This window comes from Anabrus simplex, chromosome 7, assembly GCF_040414725.1.
Source record: "Anabrus simplex isolate iqAnaSimp1 chromosome 7, ASM4041472v1, whole genome shotgun sequence".
Taxonomy (NCBI): domain Eukaryota; kingdom Metazoa; phylum Arthropoda; class Insecta; order Orthoptera; family Tettigoniidae; genus Anabrus; species Anabrus simplex.
In genome coordinates, this window is record NC_090271.1 from 157,087,529 (window position 1) to 157,115,344 (window position 27,816).

Consider the following 27,816-nt stretch of genomic DNA (forward strand, 5'->3'; position numbering starts at 1 on the left):
TCCCCTCCTCCATGTGGCAAGGCCTTTCTTCATGAAACTCTTCCAAATGCAGTGGCGAGCACTGAACCCCATCTACCCCAGCCCTGCTGGGGTAAATAATTTTGTATTAACACTTTTTATTAAGTTTAAAAACTGAACATCTAAGCCAAGCCAAGTACATTTGTTTCGACAATCTGTTCGCACTACCGTAGTTCAGCTTCTCCAGCGAGCTGGGTTTCCTTGCTGGCACGAAAGAGAGTTACCTCACTGAAATTTAAATCGCTTGGTTGGCGCATGCATTTGAAGCTTCCCTGTCCTGGGAGCGGGGCGGGGCTGTGGGCCATTCCCCGACAGCAATTTACGGCGACTGGCCAGCTATATTAGGTAAGGTATGTTAGTTTTAATACTTGACACTCGAAGTGTTCAGTGCCACATGCTAGAGGCTACAAGAAAAATATCAGCATGTTAACAGTATAGCCATTAGCACATGGTCTTGGTAATAAAAATACAGACAGTTTGTGAAATCAATTGTAATATAGAAGAATATATTTTATTATTGGATTTCGGAATGAATAAAGCTTTTCCGAGTAATCCATGTAGAATATGTTTTCCGATAGCTGCAGAAAAATATTTAGGTTGTCCAGCATGAACACACAGCTAAACACGAAGTAAAAGAATTTTGTATTTGGTTGTCTGTTATGGTGGTATATAGTGAATTTTTGTAGTGTTCCTCTTGGATTATAGGTGAAGGTTTCGCCAGTTTTGTGGCATTTTTCAGGAATATAACGTGTTATACATCGTGACGAATATTTTCCCTCATTTGTCGTTGATGCGCATACACTCAGTAATTATAAGTTAAGAACTTCATTTTCCCCTATTGAACTGAGATTCACAATTAGAATTAAAGAAGGTTCAACCTATTCAATACAAAATGTGTTGTACAAGGTGTTCACAACATATTATTTATTATTACTAGTACCGGTTTTGACGCTTAATGGCATCATCATCAGCTAGAAATCATACATTGGACAGACCGGGAGAAGCTTCAAAGTTAGATACTTAGAACACGTCAATGCCATTAAGTATAATAGGTTTTCTGCAATAGGCCAACACATACATGATTCAAAGCATAATTTCCCTACCATAGAACAAGACCTAGAAATTCTCAAAAACATAAATAAAGGCCCTTTACTCGATGTTATGGAAAACTGTTTTATTCACTTAGATCAATTCTTCAATCCTAATCTAAACCTTATTGAAATTTCAGAAAAACCTAATATCCTTTTCAATTTTCCAATCGAAGTCTTTGGAGGTATCAAAATCACGGAGAGGAAATCGATCCTTTACGCTCTCCAAAACACTCTTCTATGTCCCACACCACCGCCACTCCGCCCCCCTGACCCGCCTTGAACTCCGCCTTCCCATCCCTTCCATTCCATTCCTCTCTCCTTCCCCCCCTCCCCCTCCTCTTCCCACTCGTCCCACCCTACCTTCACACTCACTCAACTTACACCCATCTCACTCGTCCACAACTCTTCTCACAACATACAACCAGCATGCTAAACCAGGTGAGTCTCATATCCTATCATATTTGGCCGCGATCCCATTTTTAGCTATCCATTTCATTATCTTTTTTCTTCCTTTTAAGCTTCACCACCCATGTTGAGCTGAGACAACCTTAAAAATCAACGTTATTCAACCTCTCAACGTCAGGTGTCCCGGCCTTAGACAAATATTTGATGGTCTTGCCAACCACATACAACACTGGACCTGGGCTTATATATGTCTCCATTGAACAACAATAGAAGAGTGGACAATTTTACTGCATCGTTTTATTATCATTTGAAGACTTTTACTCTCATTCATCAGACCAATTTTATTGTACAATACTCACCTGCCTCATTAGACTATAATGCCTCTATGTGTTATATTATATCACCATATTTTACACATCATTCTTCTAGCTTTTAATGAGAAAACAGCCTATCATTTGTACTTTGCAATGTATGCATTATCTATACAACTTTTATGACATGTACTCTGCCCACTTTGTGATTTCTAGCTGATGACGCCATTAAGCGTCGAAACCGGTACTAGTAATAATAAATAATATGTTGTGAACACCTTGTACAACACATTTTGTATTGAATAGGTTTAACCTTATTTAATTCTAATTGTACACTCATTAAGCAAGTGAATCTATAAAACTTTGGCGACGGTAAAATACCAGTTTAATTTTGCTGATTCAGTTTAGTTTAGGCTTTCTAAGTTCAAAACAAATAGTCCCAGTGTATTTTTGTGAAAACCATGACTACTATCACGAAGGGTCACCAAGTGAAACTTGTAAGTACATTGTTTAAAATCTGCCATAGATTATGATGGTGTCACTGCCATGAATATCAATTTGGAAATATGTGTGAGTGTATGGTTGAAAATATTCTTGAAAGACCTTTCTCAGGTAGACCTTACCACGAAAAATGCAGCGTTATAAAACGGTAATGTTGACTTTGGGGAGTGAAGTGGGGGCTAAGATTGCTTATATTTAAAAAATTAAAAAAACATATTTGCAGCTGGGGTAACTGTATGTGTTCACCACACGCCACTGTCCAAATGTTTCCATTTATTTAGTCTGTCATCTTAGTTCTAGGGCCCTACTTCTCTCTCAATCTCATACCTCCGTCAAGTTCAGGGTCTTCCCTTGTTTTCTCAGTTTATCTCCTTGGATTTCAGTCCGTGCAAGCAATTGACCATTGTTCCTTGACTGGCAGACATGATCAGCTGACCTAACTTACTCTTGTGTAAATGCTCAGGTAAAAAAGCTTGCAGCAGTAAAATATATGTAAGTCTAGAAACAGTTGGAGGACAACACCTTACCATGTAAAAACACATGGATAGAGTGCGAACTAAAGAAAGGTATGGGTCCAGTATTCTTGGCTCCAGCCTGCGTCAGTGGAGGATAAAATGATCTATTCTGCTCTGTTCTGTTCTCCCTACCCTCCACTGATAAAAGCTGCAGCCAAAAATATTGGACCCCATGTCTTTCTCTTGTGTGTACTCCATTTACCCATTCTTACACAGTAAGTCGCTGCTCACCATTATTTGTCCTAGACTTGTATATATTATTCTCATGTAGGTAAACCAAGGATATTTAATTTGAAAATTATCATACATTATTAGATCAAAGTTTATTTTATCCTGCAACTGACTACCAATACTATTATGGTGAGTACATAGTCAAGCAACCAATCTGTCTGATCTCAAATTCTGGCCAGCAGGTGTGTTTTCCATGAAACTAAGTTATTGCACATATTTTGAGTTGCAGTGATTTGTACATTACTCTTTGATTTAGGCCTATTCTGTAATCTTACTTGCCATTGAATTCAGAGGACAAATATTACTAGTTTCTCTCCAAACAGGCTATACAGTATTATAAAATTATATTTGTGGGAAAGATAAGGATATAAGATCAATTAAGTTTAGAATGGTACAAGATAGTACAAATAAATAAACTTTGAGAGGGATTAACTGGGATAGGACAGAGCTTGATAGCTGCAGCTGCTTAAGTGCGGCCCGTATCCTGTATTCGGAAGATAGTGGGTTCGAGCCCCACTGTCGGCAGCCCTGAAGATGGTTTTCCATGGTTTCCCATTTTCATACCAGGCAAATGCTGGGACTGTACCTAAAATAAGGCCACGGCCGCTTCCTTCCCACTTCTAGCCCTTTCATGCCCCATCATCGCCATAAGACCTATCGGTGTCGGTGCGACGTAAAGCAACTTGCAAAAAAATAATAATAATAATTCTGGGATAGGTACATAATTTGAGGTAGATGAAGGAATGATTAGTGATTTTTTTAAAATATTAACCATAGGGAGGTAATGGAAGAAATGATATATAAGTTAGTTATCTGAAAGATGTTTACATAGTTATGTAGTGAAAAATGAAGGAAGGAAGGTTTCTCCTCAGCAGTTTGTTCCTCCTTTTTGTGGTGAATGAAGGAATATTTTTTACTTCACCTTGTATTGCATCTTTTGTGTAGCTGTCAGATGTAATAACCAGGCTTAAAAACTGGGTCACAGATGAAGTCATCTAAGACAGGATCAGCATTATATTAATTACTAATGTTTCTCTGTGTTATTATTTGTTTGGATGACTAAAATGTTGTTAAAGAATTATTTCCTTCTAACAGAAGAAAAGTAGCCTACTTCAGTCTACATTCAAAGTTCATCATGCTGATAATAGTCTGTTAGTTTAGGCCTGTATTGAGTCAAGTGTAGAGAGCCAGGAATTATATTTTAAAGATTTGTCAAGATAAACACAAGGTATTTTTGTAAGTGAAAGGAACAAAAAGTTAAAACTAAATCATATCCAGGTAATGAAGTAGGGTACCTTGAAATGCTAACCACCTTGGTGTATACACATTTCAACATGTCGTCGAAAAAATATTCTTGCTCGTTGTAACGTGTGAAGTGTAACAGTTGGCATACCTCCACCTTATTTTATCTTTTTGAGATACACAACCCAGCAAACTTGTATATCATAGCCAGTTTAAAAACATTGATACCTACCTGATCATATATTGCCTTAGTACAACTATACCGTTGAGTTCATGCTCGAGGGCTATTGACGTAGATGTTATGCCCCTTCAAATAACAGTCATCATCAAACATGTCATGCTTGAGAATATAGATGAAATCATTAGTACCAGTGCTCTTTCAATTGTGTAAATGTTTAAAAAGGTTTAAAATGATCACAGCTGCACATAAAACTACCTCACGTTTGGACAGGATGTGTTAATTATGACTATGAACAGATTTCATAAGTGCCAATCTTACGCCATGCCTCTGTGCAGCTAAGGTGGCTAAATTATGCTGTGTTGCTGTTGCAGAGCCAAGCTACTAGGGATAAGGTTCAGTTCCCAGGCTGGCCCACTTTTTTCTATGCCATTTACAGTGGATATGATATAGCCAGATACCTACATATTCCAACTAGTGAATTTTTATTTGGTCCTGAAGAAGACTGTTTTTATCTGAGGTTACTTAGCCTGGTTGGACTGCAACATGATGGTCTGTAGGTAGGAAGCAGGGTACCTTGAAATGCTAACCACCTTGGTGTATACACATTTCAACATGTCGTCGAAAAAATATTCTTGCTCGTTGTAACGTGTGAAGTGTAACAGTTGGCATACCTCAGTGATCAGTTGATGCGACCACAGTTTTCAGGTTCCTGTGCATTCACTACCAGCCGTAAGTGACCCCACAGGAAGAAGTTAAGTGGCATAAGATCAGATGATCTGGCAGGCCAGAAGATGGGTTCCAATTGCTTTATTATGACATAAAGCATGAAGATAGTTCTGGACATCAAATGATCTGTGAAATTAGGTCCTGTCTTGTTGAAACTACATTAGTAATTGGTTGAGCATTGTCACGTTCTGCAGCAACTGTGGGAGTTCGTTTTGATTAAAATTAAGGTAGTATGCTCTTTCAGATGACTGTCAAAGAAATATGGTCTGATTAGCTAATTACTGCATTTAAAATGTGTCCTGTCTTACTCAGTGGGTATTCTACACACTCCAGTACTGCATGTTGTGCTGATTCACAGTGCCATTGTTATGAAATTGTGATTAGTCTGAAAAATGGGACTCTTTACAAAAAGATTGCATCGTTGGTCACACTGCATAATGCCCATTGACAAAATGTTACTAGAGTATCAAAATCACATCCATGAAGCTGCTGGTATAACTGCAGATGGTATGGGTGAAGTGTATTGATATGTAATATTCACATACCAAATGACTGGCTGATGTTAATGTGTCATGCAAGTGTCTGTGTACCAATATGGGGATTACTCTGGACAACGTTCAAAACAGCCTCTTCATTTGGACCAGACGTTATCAGAACATCATGAACAGGAAGTATCCCAGTTGACCAATCATCGCTCAAGGTTTTGGAACGTATTGGTAGTCTATATTCTTCAGTCAGAAAACAACTCTTGTAACCGACGTTGCGATTCAAATTTGTTCAGCCTTGTTTCTCCATAAATTGGCAACGTATCAATCTACTCATCTCTGGAATACATTGTGAGTGAATGAGTCCTTGTTTCTCCATAAATTAGAAATGTACTCTCCTCTGCAATACATTGTGTATGAACAAGTAAGTGCTGTGATGTGACCTGTGTGGATAAATATTGTGTCCCCGTTATAATATTACATAGTCTTTTATTAATATATATATATATATATATTTAAAAAACATTTAAAGTTGGATTTGAAGCACGATTCTACCGATACTCGTATACCCACAGGTGAGGCACATTATCGAACTGGTAACAGACCCTGTGGAGAGTTATCTCTGGTCATGCAAAAGGTGTGAATCATGGTGAATGCAACAATATATCATAGTGTAGACTACTCGCAGGGGCATTATTCAGTCTGCAATTATTAGTCCAGTGGTCACAGGATATAAACTTCATGGTTGTGATCCCTATTGAATTGTGGTCACAATAACTTATGTTGTAATGGTCCACCTCTTCAATACTATATTCTGCAATGTTTACATAACATTTCAATCATGGAACTAGTTTTGGCCTTGGCTGGCCATTATCAGCCTTAATGCAAAACTGTACAAACATATCTAATAACTAAAACAAATGTACACACACACATAATGATGTTAAAAAGTGTTTAAAAGACATCTTTCTTCTTGTCAAATTATAAAAACCCAAACTAGAACAAATACGATTTGGTTGAGAGAGGAGATCAAAGTTTTATACATGGAAAATGCCTTTTTAACTGTAGATTACATGAAATTCACCTCGAAACTACAAGTTTACTTTCGGATGCTCGCTGGAACCTCTTTCAAGCTCAAGTTGACAATAGATTATTTATTGTATTATTGAAGAAACAACAAACCCTGGAGAAAAATCTGCATATGTTAATGAACTCTTAAACTCAATAATAGCTGTGCTAAAGAAACCAGCGAAAACACTAACATGCCCAACCAGTTTCACCTTCCGATCATAAATTTGTCTAAGGTATCATTGAATGATCGTGAAAGTTCCATTTTAGCCAGGAGTCCTAAACACAATTGGCCTAATTTTAACACTCTGAATACAGCCATCACTAAAACAGTAGAAGCAAAATTAGCCATTAGCAAATTGCCAGCACAAAAACAGGATGAAGTAAGGATTGAAGTAAGAAGAAAATTAAACAACATTCTTAACCCAAAAACAATAGTAACTCCCCTAATTCACCCCTTACTGCTCATGACAATAGCTACAAGGATTCAGTTCTTATACAAAAACAAATACATGGTCTCAAAAAGATCAATGATAATAATCTTATCATTACGAAAGTAAAACAAATCTTTTTTTTAAAGATAGCTCATTCTCTACAGTAAAGAAGGATCCTACCCTGAGAATCCAACGTCACCTTTATCAGACCCTCAAGAATACTTCATATTTATTGACAGATCAAGAAAAAACTAAACTAATTAGTATGAACCCAGGTCTACCCACCGCCAAAGCCCTCCCCAAGATACACAAAACCGGTGTCCCCATTGCTCGATCATTAACCATAGACCGAATCCGTTATATAAAGCGTGACAATTCATTCAAAGGTTTGTAAGAAGGAACTATTGATTTTTGTCTAAAAAAAAAATCTGTTAAAAACACTAAAGAATTCAATTTTTTCCTGCCCTTCTGACAGTTTAAATTTAAGGCAAACACAGCTCAGCCAATGTTGGACACGATCATTGAGAACGGGACCACTAAATTTTGAGAAGGGCAGGCTTTTTGAGAGTGCCACTATTTAATAAATTTGAACTTCGTTGACGGTTTCCACTATCTGTCACATACATATTACCTGGCACTTTTTTCCTCAAGTTTTTGCTGCCCTCCACAAAGACAGACTGTCATTTTAAATCCTAGCACAGTGATTTTGTCCTCATATTTAATTGTAACACACTGCAAGTTTTAGGCTAAAAGGTCAACCTTGCCATAATTACTTATTTTAATTCTGTCATGTTTCATTGGTTTTCATTCTTTTCTTCATTATGTTTTAACACATTTTTTAGCATCATTCATGTAAAATACTTTAACCTTTTCTCACTGAAGATGGCCAAAATGAGTTGAAACTTGTAGGGCTGCAAATATTATTACTCCATGTAATGATGGAGATGTGTATGTATTGAATAGAACAACATATTAAATTTCCTTTGTAAAGTGAAAACCATCAATAGGGAAAGATTCTAATATCCTGTAACTAAAGAATTGATTGATAAATTAAAAACTTTTAATATTCAATTCAATCATTCTCTTCATTCATTCGATATTGCAAACAAGTATCCTAGTATACAAATTTCCAAGATATACCCCATCATTCAAAACAATTTAAGTAAATACAGTGGCCTAAGCATATTAGAAATACAGGATTTCATGTCTATGCTTAAATTAGTTATAAACAACAATTATTTCACTTTCGATAACATTGTTTATCAACAAGAAGGTTTGGCTAATGGGTACGCTGGCCTCGGGCATCTTGGCCAAGATTTACTTGGATTTTTTTGGAACACACCAAAATTGATAACTTTGAAAACGTGCTTTCTGGGCAAGATACATAGATGACACCATAGTAATTATGAATGAGAGCATTACAAACGCTGCTACCACTCTCCTTAATATAAATAACATTGATCCGCATATAAAATTCACACTCAAATCCGAAATTGGACGGAAAATTTATTTTTTAGAGTTAACTAATTATCAGTATCCAGGTTCCTTAAGATATAAGATTTTTCAGAAAACCTACCCAAACAGTCACTACAATCCGTCAAGATTCTTCAAGCCCTCAAAAATATAAACAAAACATCCCCTCTTTTTCTACCTTTACGTTCAATGAACAAATTTACAAAAACATCAACATCTTTAAAAAGCACAATGTAAAAGTAGTTTTCAAAACCAGTAACACCGGCCTGCAAAGATTTTGTGGCAAAAGTAATTGTATGTGATATACGTTACATTTAGTGTCTTCATATAAAAAGTACAAGTTGTTTGGTATCACATACAGATTTGTCACAAGTCCATGTCATGTTTATGCTAATGGAGATTTCTTATTGTAAATGAAGTTTGGATTGGTTGTATGGAATGCAGGTAAGGACATGTCTGAGAGAAAATATTGTATGTGTTCTATTTTGGAGAGGAGTAGGTAATCATACAGGAAGACCAGAAGAACTGTTGCAGTTCACGCATGCGCAATGTCAGACATGGTCAAAACGCCAAGATCGCGTTTCTCCGTAGTCTGAGAAAAGAATCTAAGAACGTGTGTCACGCTTTTGTCTACAAGTTACAACGTGCACTTGAAGTCGATTGAGTGAATAAGTGAGTGAGTTTGTGTTAAAATGGCAACTGGCAGTGATGTTTGGAGGCTAAAGTGTGTGAACAATCCCAACTCTTTCTGTTATACATCTGGCCAGTATACAATTAAAGGCCAGAAGTGAAATATTAAGCCATTTATTAAAGGCCTGTACTTGGCATATTTTAATACGAAGTTAGGGGATCAGGACAAGAATTTTGCACGCCATATTGTGTGTAAAACGTGTTTAGAAAACCTGCAGCAGTGGTACAATGGGTTGTTGCCGTTAATGCCATTCGGAATCCCAATGGCTTAGCGGGAACAAAGAAATCATTTTGACTTTTTTTTTTTGTGTAAAGAGTCCGGGTTCAATACGAAAAACAAAAAGCACATTGTGTATCCCTGCCTTCCATCTGCCATAACTCCCGTACCACATGAACCTGATATTCCTGTCCCAAAACCACTACTACAGTTACCAGAGTGTGTCTCTTCGTCATCTTTGAGTGTGGAGGATGGTGATGATACCTTTGTACCAGATGTTCAGGATAAAACTCCACATCTTTATAATCAGTGTGACTTCAATGATTTGGTGTTTGACCTAGGCCTCACTAAACAAAAGAGTGAACTTTTAGGATCAAGATTAAAAGAGAAATTTTTTTAATTCCTGGGACAATTTCATATTGTTACAGAAAACTGGAAGAAGAATTCCGTCAGTTTTTTATTCACGAAGACGAACTTGTGTTTCGCTCTGATAACCCTGGCTTGATTCGTCGTCTTGGAACTATTTACCAAGCAAGGACTGGCATCTATTTATTGATACCAGTAAAAGAAGTCTCAGAGGTGTTCTTCTACACAATGGAAATAAACTTGCTTCAGTGACAGTCGCCCATTCTACATCTGTTTGTGAAAACTATCACAATTTATCTATTGTGTTGCAGAAACTGAACTACAAGGAACACAGATGATTACTGTGCTGTGATTTAAAAGTGTGCAGTGTCATTAAGGCAGCAAGGAGGATATACAAAGTTCCCCTGTTTTCTATGCGAGTGGGACTCTCGGGACAGGGTAGTGTGCGAGTGGCTCAAAAGGAAACTGTTTGTGTCTGGAGAAAAAAACATTGTAAATCATCCATTAATTGATCCTCAAAGTGTGTTATTGCCCCCTTTACATATTAAATTGGGAATGATAAAGCAGTATGTGAAGAGTTTGGATAGAGGCAGTCCCTGCTTTTGGTACCTCTGTGAGAAATTTCCAGGACTGTCGTATGCCAAAATTAAGGAAGGTGTTTTTGACTGCCCCCAAATTCGGAAGCTTATGAAGGATCTGAGATTCAGTACGACAATGAACGAAACACACCTTGAGGCATGGGAATCATTCAAGGATGTTTGTAGCCAATTCCTCGGTAATGTTAAAGATGTCAACTACCAACAGATTGTGGAAACCACGCTGTAAAACTTCCAGAAATTGGGTTGCCGCATGAACTTAAAATTACATTTCCTGCACAGTCATCTGGATTATTTTCCTGCAAATGTAGGAGCATTCATTGAGGAACATGGCAAGCAGTTCCATCAGGATCTCAAAAAAAATGGAACAAAGGTATCTGGGACAATGGGACGTCTCCATGATGTCAGATTACTGTTGGTGTCTAGTGCGAGATAACACTACTGAGGAACACAAACACAAATCAACACAGCGTTCATTCACTTCAAAGTGCAGCGAACAATAGTGTTCTTGTAGGGAGATTCATACAATCTAGCAATGAACATGTTACTTTTTTGGTATATTCGTTGCAGTTTGATCGTGTCCCATTAAAATTACGTATATTCTCTATTATCTTCATAAAAGGAAAGAAAAATTCCACCTAATCAATACATTTATTCATAAATCAAGATATTCTCTATTATGGTGTTTTCTATCGAAATTACAACAATATGTCAACTTTGGATTTCAAATAGCAAAATAACTGTACATGATAAGCAAAAACAGTTTACATATTTGAAATCAGCACATCTAATTTAGGGTAAATCGTCTCTTCACCTTTCGCTGGAGATTTAAAAAAATTCACAGGCCGGTGTAGTAGGAATGCTGAAGTTTTACATAATGCCACATCCATAAAAATGTTCCAAAGATTTTCAAAATCAGGAGTGTACAGCATTATTTGCAACAGTTGTAATTCATTTTATGTTTGACAGACTGGGAGGAGCTTTAATATAAGGTACTCGGAACACGTTAATGCCTTGAAGTACAATAAATTTTCAGCTGTAGAACAGCATATGCATGACTATAACCACAAATTCACAGACATAAAACAAGATATGAAAATTCCCAAAATCATCAACAAAGAACTCCTTAACGTTTTAGAAAGCGGCTTCATACATATAGATCAATGTTTTAACCCAAATTATAGTCTTAATGACATTTCAGAAAAGCCAAATAGCCTGTTTGACCTTCAAACGTCAGACTAAAAAGTTATAATTCAGTTATTCATACTATTCACCTTTCCTCAGCACTGGGTGAGTTGGCTGTGCAGTTAGCGGCGCGAAGTTGTGAGCTTGCATCTGGCAGATAGTGGGTTCGAACCCCACTGTCGGCAGCCCTGAAGATGGTTTTCTGTGGTTTCCCATTTTCACATCTGGCAAATGCTGAGGCTGTACCTTAATTAAGGCCATGGCCGCTTCCTTCCCATTCCTAGGCCTTTCCTATCCCATCGTCGCCATAAGACATATCTGTGTCGGTGCGACATAAAGCAAATAGAAAAAATTGGTTTTCCGTGGTTTCCCATTTTCACACCAGGCAAATGTCGGGGCTGTACCTTAATTGAGGCCATGGCCGCTTCCTTCCCACTCCCAGGCCTTTCCTATCCCATCGTCACCATAAGACCTCCCTGTGTCGGTGCGACGTAAAGCAAATAACAAAAAAAGTAACCTTTCCTCAGCAGCCACCTTGAAGCTACCAGACATCGCTCTAAATCTGACGTAATAAAAGATAATACCAGGCCTAAGTTATTCTCAACTTTTACATTCAATCAAAATATCTACAGCGTTACCAACCTATTCAAGAAACATAACGTCAATATGGACATTCTCCACAAGTCAGGAGTTTACAGGTTTCAGTGCAGCGACTGTAACAGTTAATATATAGGACAAACTGGCAGGAGCTTCAAGATGAGATATGCTGAACATCTTAATGCAATTAAATACAATAGGTTTTCCGCAGTTGGTCAGCACATTCAAGATTATAAACACAAATTTAATGGATTAGATCAAGATTTAACAATATTAGACACGTTGAGCAAAGGCCCCGTACTAGATATCACGGAAGCCTGTTACATCTAGACCAATACTTCAGTCCTAATCTCAACTTGAACGACATTTTCGAAAATCCCAGAATTTTATTTGATTCTCTTATTTCAGTTCTCAACAGTGTTAAACTTCCTAAAAACAGCTTGTTTTTTCAAATTATATGTCACACATTATCACGTTATCCTTTCCTACCACGCCCACCTGACTTCGCCCCCTCCATCACCCCTCCTATCCCCCTTCCTGACCCACCCCTTTACCCTCCTTAACAATGTCTATGCTTCTAGCAAACTCTAGCACTTGCTCCTTGCCACTCTCCATGCATACATCAGGCCGTTCGAGGTGAGCCTCCTACTTAACTTTATAGTGTTTTGCCCTATTTCCAATATCTCATTTTAACTCTTAACTTTCTTTTCATACCTCAGGTTCCATATTGGATCGATAACTTTCTGGCCATATATCTACTTTCTCTTTGCCTGCAATATGATCCACTTCTTTGTGTACCTCATAAATGACAGCTTCTTTTTATGAGTTGATGTTACAAGCTACCATCAAACTTACTTATGTTACTTTATTATTAATAATCTGTGGAAGGGCTGCATACTACGTCAGGTTTTGGATGTCCATGTTTTATTTTTATCTAGTGTTTAGCAGTGCTACGCTTGAGACTTTTTAACCATTCCAAAGTGATAAAGTCTTTAAACATTTGTTAATATCTTCACTTTCATTTTATACTTTGACCAACAAGCACATGACTTGTTTATATTCTTTTAAGCATTGTATTCTTACTTCATCCTATTAATGTCACTTATTACTAAGGGTCTATTATATGTACTGCATACTTGTATATATCTTTGTTCATATGACATGTTTCAGCTGATGATGCCCATAGACACTGAAACCAGTACTGAATTTAAAATGTTGTGATCTTATTAACAACATATTATGTATTGAAAAAAGGTGGATCAATCAAATTTCCCTCTATTGTATGTTCTTTTCAGAAACTTGAAAACTTTTGACAAGCCTTGACCTTTCAGTTACACTATGGATGTGCTGTGTTTTCAGCATCCTACTATACGGCTTTGAGGCATGGACAGGGACCACGTGCAAGAGATTGCAGGTGTTTGAAATGTGGACATACTGCAGGATGCTGAAGATATCTTGGACAGCAAAAATGACCATTAAGTTGTTTTGCACTGTATGAACAAAGAACCAGAAATTCTTACTACCACCAAGAAAAGAAAGCCAGAATGCTTTGGTCATATGATGCACAGCAGAAATACCACCTTTTACAACCAATACTCCAAGGGAAAATTAATGGAAACTTGGACAGAGTTGAAGTAGGGCATCATGGCTGTGCAACTTCAACCAGTGGCTTGGGGTGATTAAGTTTACTCAGTTCAGAACAACTATGAACAAACAACAGATCATGCTACTGAGGACATGTTACATGAAGAAGAGTACTAAATTGTTGTATTTTATTTTATTTAAAATGTAGATAAATTCTCCATAGATTGTGTATGAGCTATATTACCCTGCTAAGTGAAGGTATTTAAATGGACCTAGAGTAGCAGGCGTGTTCCCAGGATCACATGGCTAAGGGTTAATAATTGCTGATGGATGCAACCACCTGACAATTCCTCTACTTACCAACTGTAATTTGTTTTTCAGTCCATTCAGCAAAAACACTGTGGTACCAAATTTCCATTGCTGAATATTTGGATGAACTTAATTTATTATTATTATTATTATTATTATTATTATTATTATTATTATTATTATTATTATTATTATTATTATTATTTTTAATGGGGAGGTCTGTGCAGGCCTGTCTGCATTGCAGGGCTGACATTACACCACTAAATGCAGAACATTATATCTGAATCAGATTATTCTCATATGTTTCTCTTTCTTTCAGAAGACACTCCATCTAGTCCTGCTGTGGAAGAGAGAGGATCGGACAGTGACAGCAATGATTCGCATTCCATGGCTATTGATGAAGCAGGAAATGAAGACAAGATGTCTGTGGCCTCAGCTAGCAGTAGGAGATCACGGCGCTCTGTTCAGTCCAATGCTTCTCGAGCTTCTATAAAATCTACTTCCAAATCACCAGCAGCCTCTGAAGCAGGTTCAAGATCACCCTCTGGGTCTCCAGTTAGGAATAATTCTCGTTCTCGATCCAGATCCGGATCCAATGCTGGTTCAAGGTCACGGTCTAGTTCGGTATCGAAAGCTGGGTTGCGATCAAGGTCTGTATCAAAATCTCCTGCAGGTTCCAGGTCAAGATCTGGATCTAAAGCAAGATCCCGGTCAAGATCATCATCTAAGGCTGGTTCAAGATCTAAAGCAGGATCGAGATCTCGTTCAAGATCTGGTTCGAGATCAAAAGCTGGATCCAGATCACGTTCAAGATCTACATCAGGATCTGAAGCTGGGTCTAGATCAAGATCACATTCTGGGTCAAAACCTGGATCAAGAACAGGATCAAAGGCTGGTTCAAGGTCACGTTCAAGGTCTGCATCAGGGTCTAAAGATAGATCAAGATCTCGTTCAAGATCAGGATCGGGACCAAAAGAAGGTTCAAGATCAGGTTCGCGATCCAAATCCCGATCAAGATCACGCTCAGGTTCACGATCTAAAGCAGGTTCCAGGTCTCGATCGAGATCGCTTTCACAGTCCAAAGCTAAGCCACGGTCTCGTTCTAGGTCAAGATCAAAGTCGGGATCAAGGTCTCGATCAAGGTCAAAGTCAGGATCTAGGTCGAAAGCTGCATCAAGGTCCCGATCGAGGTCCAAGTCAGGATCTAGGTCTAAAGCTGCATCAAGGTCCCGTTCAAGGTCAAAGTCGGGTTCTAGGTCTAAAGCTGCATCAAGGTCCCGATCGAGGTCAAAGTCGGGTTCTAGGTCTAAAGCTGCATCAAGGTCTCGATCGAGGTCAAAGTCGGGATCTAGGTCTAAAGCTGCATCAAGGTCCCGGTCTAGGTCAAAGTCAGGATCTAGGTCTAAAGCTGCTTCACGATCCCGATCAAGATCAAAGTCAGGGTCACGGTCTAAAGCTGCATCCAGATCACGGTCAAGGTCCAAGTCAGGTTCACGGTCTAGATCAGGTTCACCTGCATCAAAAGCTAGCTCACGATCACGTTCCCGATCAAAGTCTGCTTCTAGATCTCGCTCCAGGTCCAAATCAGGTTCCAGATCCCGTTCCAGGTCAAAATCAGCTGGAAGATCAAGATCCAAGAGTGGCTCACGGTCTCGATCTAGGTCCAAGTCAGTTTCAAGATCTAGATCACGGTCAAAAGGCAGTTCACGATCTCGTTCCAGGTCAAGATCAGCTTCTGCTGCCCGCTCTGGGTCAAAAGGATCCAGGTCACGGTCTGGTTCTAGAAGTCCAGTGGGAAAGCGGAATCGAAAGCGTATTGCAAACTCAGGTACCTTGTTCATTTTTATTCTTCTTGGAGCAATGTAGAGAACCATTAATTAATGTTTGTACGTACTGTTAGCTGCCCATATCCATTTCTGGTGAGATACAGTGTGTGGAGTGGACTGTCTGTCGTGGTATGGGCTAGATTAATTTTGTTACATTTATTTTTCAATCTCAGTCACATCCTTTGCATAGATGATATGAAAATGTCTGAAATATGAGCATTACAGTAAAGCTTCATTTATATGTTTCTCATAGGCCTGAACAAAATAAAAAAAGTTAGTCTGAGTGCAGCTTAAAATGTGCCTACAATATGTATAGGAAAAAAGCACAGGAGTGTATTGCAGTGAAAATTATATTTATGTGGTAATATAAATTCGTAGTATACATTGTACAAACTTCTGTATCAGAAAAAAATCTCTTATTTTAGGCTATTTATTATCTGCTGCTACAGCTTAAACTACACCCTCAAACCATTCTTTTTCATTTATTTCCTCAGTTTTTACAGCACTAGCAACCTCATTAAAATGCATGGGAGTGTTTGCTGGCTGACCATCATTGTCGTAATTGTAATCTTCCTTGCCCATCTCTGCTGATGGTCATGGGTTTCATTTTTAACATCTGCATATTGTACCCATAATGAGAACTCTTAATCCTGAGGGTCATATGAGGTAAGCACATATAGGACTAACGTACACTGAGGATATTATTTTAAATTAAACTGAAAAATACAGATGTAAACTAAAATCAAATATTTATTCACCAGTCAATATTTACCTAGCCTTAATATGGTATTGATTGTGGTGGTGGTCATTGCATTAACAGTTCAATTACTGTATGACACAGCAAGATCAGTGCATAAAAATTATCCCATGATCTGAATTGCCACTTGAACACTGACACTCAAAACATATTGGAACTAGGTTCAATGTTGGTTCTAACCAGGGTGTTAAAATTAAAAAAAGGGGAAAAAATCATTACTTTTCATTTCATCTTCACAGATCGATTTACTCATTTCTGTGTGTCATGTATCTGCTCATTACATTTCTTCTGTAGCTTTGCTATCCCAAACGGTCTTCAGTTTTCCTCAGGGTACATTGGTATGATAGACTGGCAATAGTCTTTGCTTGTCCTATCCATCTTGTTGCAGTCAAACCCTTAGCCATGCCTTCTCAAGCTCAACCCCCTCCACCATGACTCCACAAATATAGCACGCGAAATAAAAGATCGACAGCTGCCAGTAGCTCTAAAGATCTCAACGAGTTAACATCTTAGCGGTCAGAGGGGTAAGTGTCAACATTTTTATCCAACTTCCACTATTAGCCCCCTCATTCCAATATAGCGCTTCAACAAATTTCATAAAAAAACTTTTTAATTACAGACTTCCATCACACACTTGGCTATTTACCGGTTGACAGCAACTTTTACAACAACATTCCCTTTTTTACTAGCACGCTTACTCCAACACATCCAACAACAAAGCTACACCAATTCCGAACCCTTCACATAAACACCGTATCAAAGAAGATGGCCCAATGACGTCGACAACAAACCTTAATGTGGCCTACGGCATCCAGCTTTCAACTAATACTATCTCAAAATGAACTACGCCATATGAAAATTGTTCAAATTCATACGCACATAAACGGAAAATTAATACGTATTACTGTAACTTCAAGAAACGACCAGATGAAATTTTGATGTTCAACATTGCTCAAGTTTTTAACAACACACCATTTGACAATTAATTGGAATGTGCTTTCCCATTTTTAACTATATTGTAATAACTTTTAATATCGAGAATCAACCACCTTATATAATAATTTCTCAAATAATAGTTTTTTAAACTCAAATATTGCTACAATCATTGTTAAGCCAATATTATACCACAGCTTATATTGTAATAGTTGTATAATGACCTCTCATCCACTTTCAAGACATAGTTATATATCAATAGTATTCATACGTCATTTCCAATCAGGTACCTGATTTTTTCCTAAAGTGAGACTATGGCTGATGATGCCCACTATTGATAGATGAAACATGTACCAACCAATATATTAATTTTTATGTTGGCAGTTTTAATAAGGACAAAGCCCTAATTTTTAACATTGTATTGTATTGAATAGGTGGGTAAATAATAAAAGTAAACTAGTTTTATTTAATATACGTGGTATGTTCCGAGCTGTCGCCAGAGAGATGGTGTGGAATGGCATTAGTAGACAAATAAGTTTGAGTGGTGTCTGCAAACACCAGAGCCTGAAGATCTTTATTACCTTTTCCTTTTAGCTCCTTTAAAATGGTATCCATAACTGCTATGAATAGAAGAGGTGATAAGGCACTTCCCTGTTGTAATCCTTTGGTTGAATTGAACCAGGAACATAACTAGAACTGGATGATTTGTATGGCAGTAGGCTCGGAGCATCACTAGATTCCGAGGAGTCATATATTAGTTTCGAACTGGGACCCGGAGCTTCGCTTGTGATTGGCAGAACGTTTTGACAAACTGAATCACTTGAGTTGCTTTCACGTTCTTCACTGTGAGGAAAACTCCTCAATACGTTGCACTCCTCTATGATTATTTTCCATCAAATCAATCAGATATTGTCCCATGTCCTTTTCTTTGCAGCTAATCTTTCCTGAAAAGAAAAATTCCTTTTTGTGGAAATAACTCATTACCAGGGAACGGATTTATATGTACTAATAATTATTGAAATATGCACTTATATATTTAGTTATTTTTATTGAAATATGGAATTATATATGGACTTAAAATGACACATACAACATTACTTTCTGTTTAATATCAAAGTTCAAAGAAGCTAAACAAAGTAGATCTACATGCAACATAATGTTGCACTTCTCATTTTAATATATTTGAAGAATACACAATCTTTTATTCTCTGTTACCAAAACAATGGATTACAAAATGTTCTTTTAAGTGCTGGAAAGTGAATCTTCTCCTATTATCTCTAAGGATAGATTTATATTGACTGAAACTGCGTTCAACATCGGAAGAGGTAATGGGGGCATAATTCAACTTCACAGTATCTGCTGGGGTTAAATTCAGTGTTAATTTTACACTTAACTCTCCACACAGCTTTGCACCAACCTTTGTCATTTCTTCATATGCAGGGTTCTTTGAAAGTACAGTGGCCATCTTCATGTTTGCTACATCTGCAACTTTACCTGTACCACGATTTTTTAAATTTTTATTTAGCTAATATATTTACAACCCGTGTTTCACGTACAGGTATATCACAAGATATTTACAGTTATGATAACAACATATGGATAAATTATTGAAGTGAATGGAAGATTTTCTTGAGGAATTCTGTTACTTCGAAAGTGTTCCAGTGGTATTTCACAATCGTTGGCAGGGGAGTTGATCATAGCACTGCTGGTCGTTCTCTTGATTACGTGGTGCATTCAGTCAACAGGTGTCGAGCAGTCTGTGGAGATTTTTCCGGGCAGCTGCAGAGTGGTGAATCCATTATGTTCATTTTATGGAGATAGGATTTAAAACGAGCATGATTTGTAATAAACTGGGTGGTTGTGAAGTTGGGCCAGATAGATGAGGACAGTCTGTGTTGTATATTAGGACTGAATAATTTTGTATGGAAGGAATCTTCAGAGTTGGTATATATGGAATTCCAAATTGTTGTATAGTATTCAGTTAATACTTGTTTGGCATAATTTAGAGGTGGTGATTTGTAGTCTATTGTAGATTTATAGCTGGCAGCAATCCTGGCAAGATAGTCAGCTCTCTCGTACCCTTGCAGTCCTGTGTGTCCTTTAATCCAGTGAAGAGTAATCTTGTTCGTTTTGTTGAGGGTAATAAGTTTGTCTCTAATTTGAGTGGTGAGAGGATGGGTAGTTTTCTTATTAGCTACAACAAAAATTGCAGCTTTTGAGTCAACATGAATAGCATAAGTTGAAGTATAGTTTTTATGTAGTTCTATCCATTCCACAGCCATGATGATGCCCAATAGTTCGGCTTGGAATACCGAGCAGTTGATATCTAACCTTTTTATTTCAATGAAGATATCCTTCGAGTTTTTCTCGACTACCATTCCTGCTCCAACATGGTTTTGTGTTTTCGATCCATCTGTGAAGATGAGGACATCTGCTTTATCTACAGCTCCTGAAGTATTGATGTTTATATGATTATCTCTAGGATGGTTTCTTCTTGATCTTGTTTTGATTTCAGTTTCTTTCAGTGAAGGAACTACTGCGTTTGTGGGTTGACCTCTTGAGATGGCTTTGATGTCATTATGTAAAAGAATGGCTGTATCTATGGGCATTGTGCAGGCTATAGCTTGCAAAGCATTGTTTGAGACTGTTCTGTATGCCTTTGTTGCAAATATCAGAAAATAGCTTTGTATTTGTTGCAATTTCAATTTGGCTCTTTTTGATATGGAGATGCTCCATAGTTCTGTGGCATACAATATGACGGGTAGAACAGCATGATTATATGCATACCTGCCAACTTTTAGAAATCAGAAATAGGAAGATTTTTTAATTCTTGGATTTCATCAAATGTATTGCGCCACGGTCTCGGTAAAAAGAGGACAAGATAAAAGGCATACATATCTACAGTTACAATGCAAGTTAACCATTACATTTTTAATCTTAAGCTAAGAAAAACCGAGCTCGATAGCTGCAGTCGCTTAAGTGTGGCCAGTATCCAATATTCGGGAGATAGTAGGTTCGAACCCCACTGTCGGCAGCCTTGAAAATGGTTTTCCGTGGTTTCCCATTTTCACACCAGGCAAATGCCGGGGCTGTACCATAATTAAGGCCACGGCCGCTTCCTTCCAACTCCTAGGCCTTTCCTATCCCATCGTCGCCATAAGACCTATCTGTGTCAGTGCGACGTAAAGCAAATAACAACAAAGACCTATCTGTGTCGGTGCGACGTAAAGCAAGTAGCAAAAAAAAAAAAAAAAAAAAAAAAAAAAAAAAAAAAAGCTAAGAAAACAAAAACGATTGCAAGAAAAACGTACCTAATAATCATTCTCATTTATGACACATACATACGAATAGTACCATTTAGACAGATAAGTCAAGAACTGACTACAACTTACCAAATGGTGAAGAATATACTCATGTAGGTGATAAGAGACTGCTATGTTTACTTGTTTAGCATTGAACTGGCAGCTAACTTTGCCCTCTTCAACAATGCACTGTCATACTGCTGCTCATAACACTTTGACTTTATTTGACCACCAATAGTTTACTGAGATTTTCGTCATTCAGAGATGATCGGAATTGTGTCCTCGTCTTTTTTACCTGGCTGAACAATCCTTCACACTGGGCATTGCTGTGTGGAATTGTCAATATTGAGAGCATTACTTTTGCGATTCTATCATATTTGAAACACCCATGTGCACCTCGTATATCCCCTATAGCAGACCAAGAACAATCTACTCTTCCTTCTTGCACAACAGATAATGGTAAATCCTCCACTTGGAGAGCACAAAACTGGCACTGTAATGCATCCACTGCTTCTTGGTCATCTTCACCATCTTTCACTGGCAATATAACAGGAAACTTTGAAACAAAATACTTTCTGGCATTGAAGGAAGAAGTCTGCAAAGAATTTATCTGAGCTACTTGAGCATTAACAAAAACATCACTATTCAAATTAATTTTATGAATAATATAATCACAAACTGCAATAAAATAGTTCCTGACGTGCAAATAAAAGTTTTTCTTCTCCTCAGGTGCCAGATTTTCTACAAGACGAGATGTTAAACACCCAATTACTAAATCACCAGCTTTCTGATTCTCCCTCATGTAATAGACCACTTCTAAAACTGTAGGATATTTTTTTATAACCACTGGCTTAACAAACCTACACAGAATGTCCTTCAACATATCCGTCAGCATTGATCTTATGACATGAATGTTATGTGCTTGCGACTGAAGAACTTGATTAGTTTTCTCAAATGTAGGGATGATAAATGCCAGAAATTAGCAAAATGCTTTATTAAAATTTGAATACAGAAAAGGAAATAGTCTCTCCTCTCGTGAAATACTGGCAGTGCAACTAGACTCCTTTATTTTCTTACAGATGGAGATGAACTACTCTCCGCCTTCCTTTTTCCAGAAATAACAGAAGCTTGGTCTTGTACTCTACTGACACAAGGACCACGTTCCATTGCTGTATCTTCATGTGCCTTTAGCTTGGGAATTTGGAAATACTTCAGAGATGTGTCTGTGCCATTGGACCACTTTACCTCATCCTTAAAAAAAACTCTGAAGTGGCTCCCACTCTGAAATCAATCTTTCCAAACATTTCCCCAAGGATAACCAGCGTGTACATACATGCTTTAATATTTTTCTAACATCAGTTTGGTACAAAGCTTGATACATTTTGAGATGATCTTTTCTCTTTGAGCTTTTGTCTAAATAATAATAAATATCAATTAGCATCTCATCAATTTTGACAGGAAGGGAGTCTGCACCTTTCATGGCAGCCAAATTAATCAAATGACATGGGCATCCCATGATAATAATGTTTTCGCACTGCTCTCTTAGTTTAGCAGCAACACCGTTTTTTCTTCCCATCATAACAGGAGCATTATCTGCGCTAAAAGCTATACAGTTTGCCGTCGGAACGTCATATCTTTTCAGAACATCCAGGAGCAAATTAGCAATATTAATACCAGTAGAATTGGCTTCCAAATTTTCCATGAATAGCAAACAATTTTCAATCTTTTTCAATTCTTTGTTGAAAAACGAGACGATGATAGGATAGAGCTTACTATCTTTATCATTGCTACCATCAGTTGAAATTGCAAAAGGTTCAGTTTTTAAAGTTTGATTCGCCTTACTATCTGCATCACGGGCCATGTCATTAATTATGGCAGATGTTTTTGTTCTAGCACACGCATATTTCTTCGCAATGTCTGAATCTGGGAACATCTTTCTGAACAATGGCCCTGCGTGATCAGAACAAAACAATGCAAGGTTATGTTCGTCAATGAACGCCGTGAACAAGCATTCTGCTCAAGTGACTGCATCATCTTCCTTCCCACCTACAAAAAAATTACTTAATTTTTTGTTCCCCTCGAGACAGCTAGCACTATCTTTGTGTTTCGTTGTGACACTGTGAGCTACAATATCTGTTTTCCCTCCATGCGAGATACTAATATCACACCGACACACGGAACAAAATGCATAATAGTTTCCTTTATTAGACCGTAAAATGAACGGAAATTCAGTTTTATAGGTATCCCTGAACACTTGGAGATAACGTTTGTTTTGTAGTCATCATGTGAAGAGAAAATACCACAAACTGTCACTGACACAAATCTCTGAAATACATTGAAGTCATTAAAATTATGAACTCTGATCAACACAAAAGCACTGAAATACACGAAACTACCACATACAAAACAGATCAATATGTCTCGTACATTAACATATGACTTCGACAGGGGGAAAAGCACAGAACCGCAAGAAAAAACATGTGGTCTAAAACTCCAACGAAACTACGCACAGAAACGAGCACGCGAACCACACAATAACAAACTCACTCTTTCGTCCCGATCAACGGAGTCCCTAGCGGTCGCTAATGCGCACGACCTTCTCTGACTCATAGAACGATTGCCGTCCCGAATTCCCACCTGAACAGCACACACGCTGCTGTAGTGAGCGGGAAATACGATACACGAAGGCGACGGATGATCCGCTCGCCAAATAAAGCATCAAATACCGGTAAATATGCTTAAAAATGAGGTTGCGTAAATTACACAAGCACATAAGAATTCGTACTGACCGTACTGGAGGTTATATTGGTCCAAAATAGGAAGAAATAAAAATAAATCGGAAAACTGGAAGACGAGTTAAAAATCGGAAAGTTTCTGGGTAAATCAGAAGGGTTGGCAGGTATGGCGCAAATGATAAGACATGCTCCAAGTCGCTTTGGAACATCTGATTAAGTTCCGGATTTGCATTATTTTAATGTCCAGGTATTGCATGTGCAGGTACCAGTCCATTTTGTTGTCCTGCATTACTCTCAAATACTTCATTTTTGACACAACGTTGAGATCCCAAGCTGTAACTGAAGGGTGACTGGTATATTCTTCCTTCTTCCTGATATGCATTGGCATTAGTGCTGACTTTTCCTTAGATATTTCAAGTTTGTGTTTTTCGCACCAGTGCCGCACGATTTCGAGGGCTGTCTGAAGCGTGGAAAGGATATGAGAATGAGAAAGACCTGTGAACATGAGCATAACAGCATCAGCATAAACAACTATATCCAGATCGGGTTCATTTGATAGCTGTACTGTTAAGCCGCTAATGATAACGTTCCATAGAGTGGGACCAATGACCGAACCTTGGGGGCATCCTTTGGTGTTGGCTTTTGAGGTTGAAGTCTTTCCCAAGGTGAAGTGGGCTGTGCGATCTTGTAAGAAGAGTTGTTCCACAGTTTTATTCACAATTTCACAACTTTCAGAAAGTGAGAGATGCGAGTTTTGAAGCCTTTTCATTGTTTTTGTGATACATGAAAAATTATGCTGAATGTAACATAAGTAATTTCTCACACTTGTATCGCAGACAACTGGTTTTTTTGTTGTTGTTGGTTTTTTTTTTTTCTATGGGCTTACGTCGCGCCGACGCAGATAGGTCTTATGGTGATGATGGGATAGGAAAGGCCTAGGAGTTTGAAGGAAGCGGCCGTGTCCTTAATTAAGGTTAAGCCCCAGCATTTGCCTGGTGTGAAAATGGGAAACCACGGACAACTGTTTTTTTGGCTTCAGTTGAGGCTGCATCTTCAGAGTCCATGGCATGCAGAACGTTCTTAATACAGTCTATATATTCAACCGCTTGCAGCCACGTACCCCATCTAGTTAGAATCGGCTTAGGCGGCAATGGAATCTCTGGGTACATTTTTTTCAAAAGATGTCCTCTGTGGGCTTTGAGAAAAACTACTGTTTTCACTGAGGAAATCATAAATCTACTTTGGGGTAACTGCCTCTTACCACTTCTGCCACACGATTGAAAGGCAAGTGCTACACATGTTAAATGAGTCATGTTAGGATATACAACACATAATGCTTCTCTGGCTTTTATCATATAAAGTGCAGCATCGCTATTAAAAAGTAACACTTTATTATACTTAATGCCCTGTGGCCAGAGGATACCCATACCCTCATTGAACAGTTTTGGTATAGTTTTGTTATCACACTTTTCTAGAATATCACAGTGTAAGAGAATCCGTTTACAATAATCTTCGCTTAACAAACCAATGATGACATTGCCAATTAGCTTGCCTTCTTTGTCTTTTGTCTCATCAATGGAAACCCAAATCGGACTGTCTTTAATCTCTTGCCTTATCTTCCGAACAGTTTCATTGTATATGGCTGAACAGTACGTTTTTCTGAACGTTGACTCATCCGGGATGGATCGTTTAGTATATTTCTCGAGGAATTCCCTGAAGCACTGATCATTCAGTTTGAAGAGAGGTATGTCAGCAGAAATGAGAGCATGGCAGAGATCAGTTTTGAACTCGGACGTTACACTGGAAGTTGTTGGTTGTGTCGGAAACAACAGTCTCTGCTTGGAATTTCGTTGTTTGTTAGCCTGGTGTTTACATGGTTGAAACGTGCTGTTGCACAAGGAACCTTTGAGTAGATGTCACTGTGTCACTGTACAATGACACAAATTACAAAATAATATATTACTGTCAGTTGATAAACCATCTTCTTTAAATTCTGATACATAACTTTTCATTTTTAAACTGGTTGACTGAGCTACTTTAGGCATATTGTAACAATGTTAATGTCTTCAATGAATATCAATATACAACTGCATACAATGAACATACAAGAACACTATGATCCGTCTCACTGTTAATTCAAACTGTGAATGACTGGTAGTGAACTAGATGGAGTTATGAAGCAATCAAAGGGAATGCCCGAATTACGAACTAATCCAGAAACCACTAGCACATCGTCGATGTATGAGATTTCCCTAGTTACGAAATTATGGCACAGACACAGTCGATGTTATGTAATGCAGCTTATCATGCTGTAATTGTGATTTACATAGTCACGGTACTGGCCAGGTGATCTCCTCCACTTCCGAGCTCAACCTCTTTCTTTCTTCGCACTGCTTATCAGCTTATTTTATCAGCCCAGACGTGGACAGGCATGATAATGACCTGCACACCAGTTAAAATATTAATTTTTCGAATATAGATTTTTAATTTATTTCTCCATTATTGAGAAGACTGCTAATTTAATATAATTTAATACTTTTTAGCCGAAATATGGACTATATTGATTTTAATGACGAAGATATGTGCTAAACTCTACATGTCATGATTGGTAAAGATAATGCAAAATATAATTAATTTTAGCTTCCTAAAGAGATATCTATTTACATATAAATCTGTTCTCTGCTCATTACAAACTTGGCTACTTTAATAGGATTTAAAGTTACTGCTGGATACAATGAAAACACCCCACAGCTGACTACCGCATGCAGCTGTGCTTATCACTGGCCTTGGGTACATCGGCCACCAGGGCTGTCCTCTCCAGCCAACATGTAGATTTACAATACTCTTGAAACATCATTGATCTATATGAGAGATTCACCACATGATTTTGGAGACTTGCAATTAAATGTCAAGGCTGATTTTCCCGCTCATCATTCTCCTCTTATAGTACAAAGATTGTGTCGAAAAAAATTCAAGGTAGTTTTCGACCTGTCTTACCAGATACTTCCCTTGTAAGTAGAATAATTGAAGGGTATGGGAAAAGACAATGGTAACCCTCAAATTTGAATATTTCAAAGTTAATAGAGTAATACAATGGTAACCCATATCTACACTAATTGGTGTTACGAGTTAGTCTTATTGATGACAGATGGCAGATGGGAACCCACACTCTCTAGTGCGAGACAATGGTAACCCACAAATTGAAAATGGATTCAGCAGCTGGCAGTAGTAATAATTAATGTTATTTGTTTTACGTCCCACTAACTCCTTTTACAGTCTTCGGAGACGCTGAGGTGCCGGAATTTAGTCCCGCAGGAGTTCTTTTACGTGCCAGTGATATTAATGCAATTTTAAGTGAATTGTCTAGTGATTCTGACTGTTTTGATGATGACATTAATGATCCAGACTTCATTTTACAGAAGGAGATGGAAGATTCTACTAATATTAATTGTAGTACAAGTGAGGTAAGTTTTGTTTTCCACCACATGTAGTTATTTGCTGGTTACCATTATCTTTGTGTGGACTAGTTGAGCTGTGTTTTATTGGGATATTGAGCTATTATACGATATCATGATACTGAGATACAGTTAATATACATTTTCATACAACTATACTGTACTGTATAAATCATACGATGCTTACAAAAAGCAATATTGCACCATCCTGAGGGGGTTTCTTTCTTGCACCATATTGGGCGGCCCATCAATTGCTCCGGCTATTTTCCCCTCATCCAACCATCACTTCTACGGATGATTAAATGGACCAATGCATTTAATAAAGAACGATGCTAAGTGTCGGTAGCTATGCTCACTTCTAACATTCATTGAATAAACAGTAACCGCATCATAAAATTTAAGCGATATCGCAATCTTCATTTCTCTTATCACATTTATCGATAGGATAATCCTTCAATTGCCACGCGACACCTCTCAGGAATAATTAAAATGCATCTGTGAATAGTATTATTTTTACGCGAGGTCAATTGGGAAACCGCATTTCCTTTTTAATAAATTACCATCGATACCATCCATCCACCGG

The 27,816-nt window shown here is 37.9% G+C and overlaps 1 protein-coding gene across 3 annotated transcripts in view; it reads left to right on the plus strand.

The window, feature by feature from the left end:
• The window catches only part of LOC136877389 (protein IWS1 homolog), a 194,554-nt gene that overhangs the window by 14,449 nt on the left and 152,289 nt on the right, over positions 1 to 27,816 (plus strand). For 2 of the 3 annotated variants that reach the window (XM_067151389.2, XM_067151390.2), the window contains exon 2: positions 14,545 to 16,053. In XM_067151389.2, coding sequence (XP_067007490.2) covers positions 14,545 to 16,053 — 1,509 coding nt within the window. The remainder of the gene's footprint in view (positions 1 to 14,544; positions 16,054 to 27,816) is intronic. The other variant, XM_067151391.2, reaches the window with a different exon arrangement.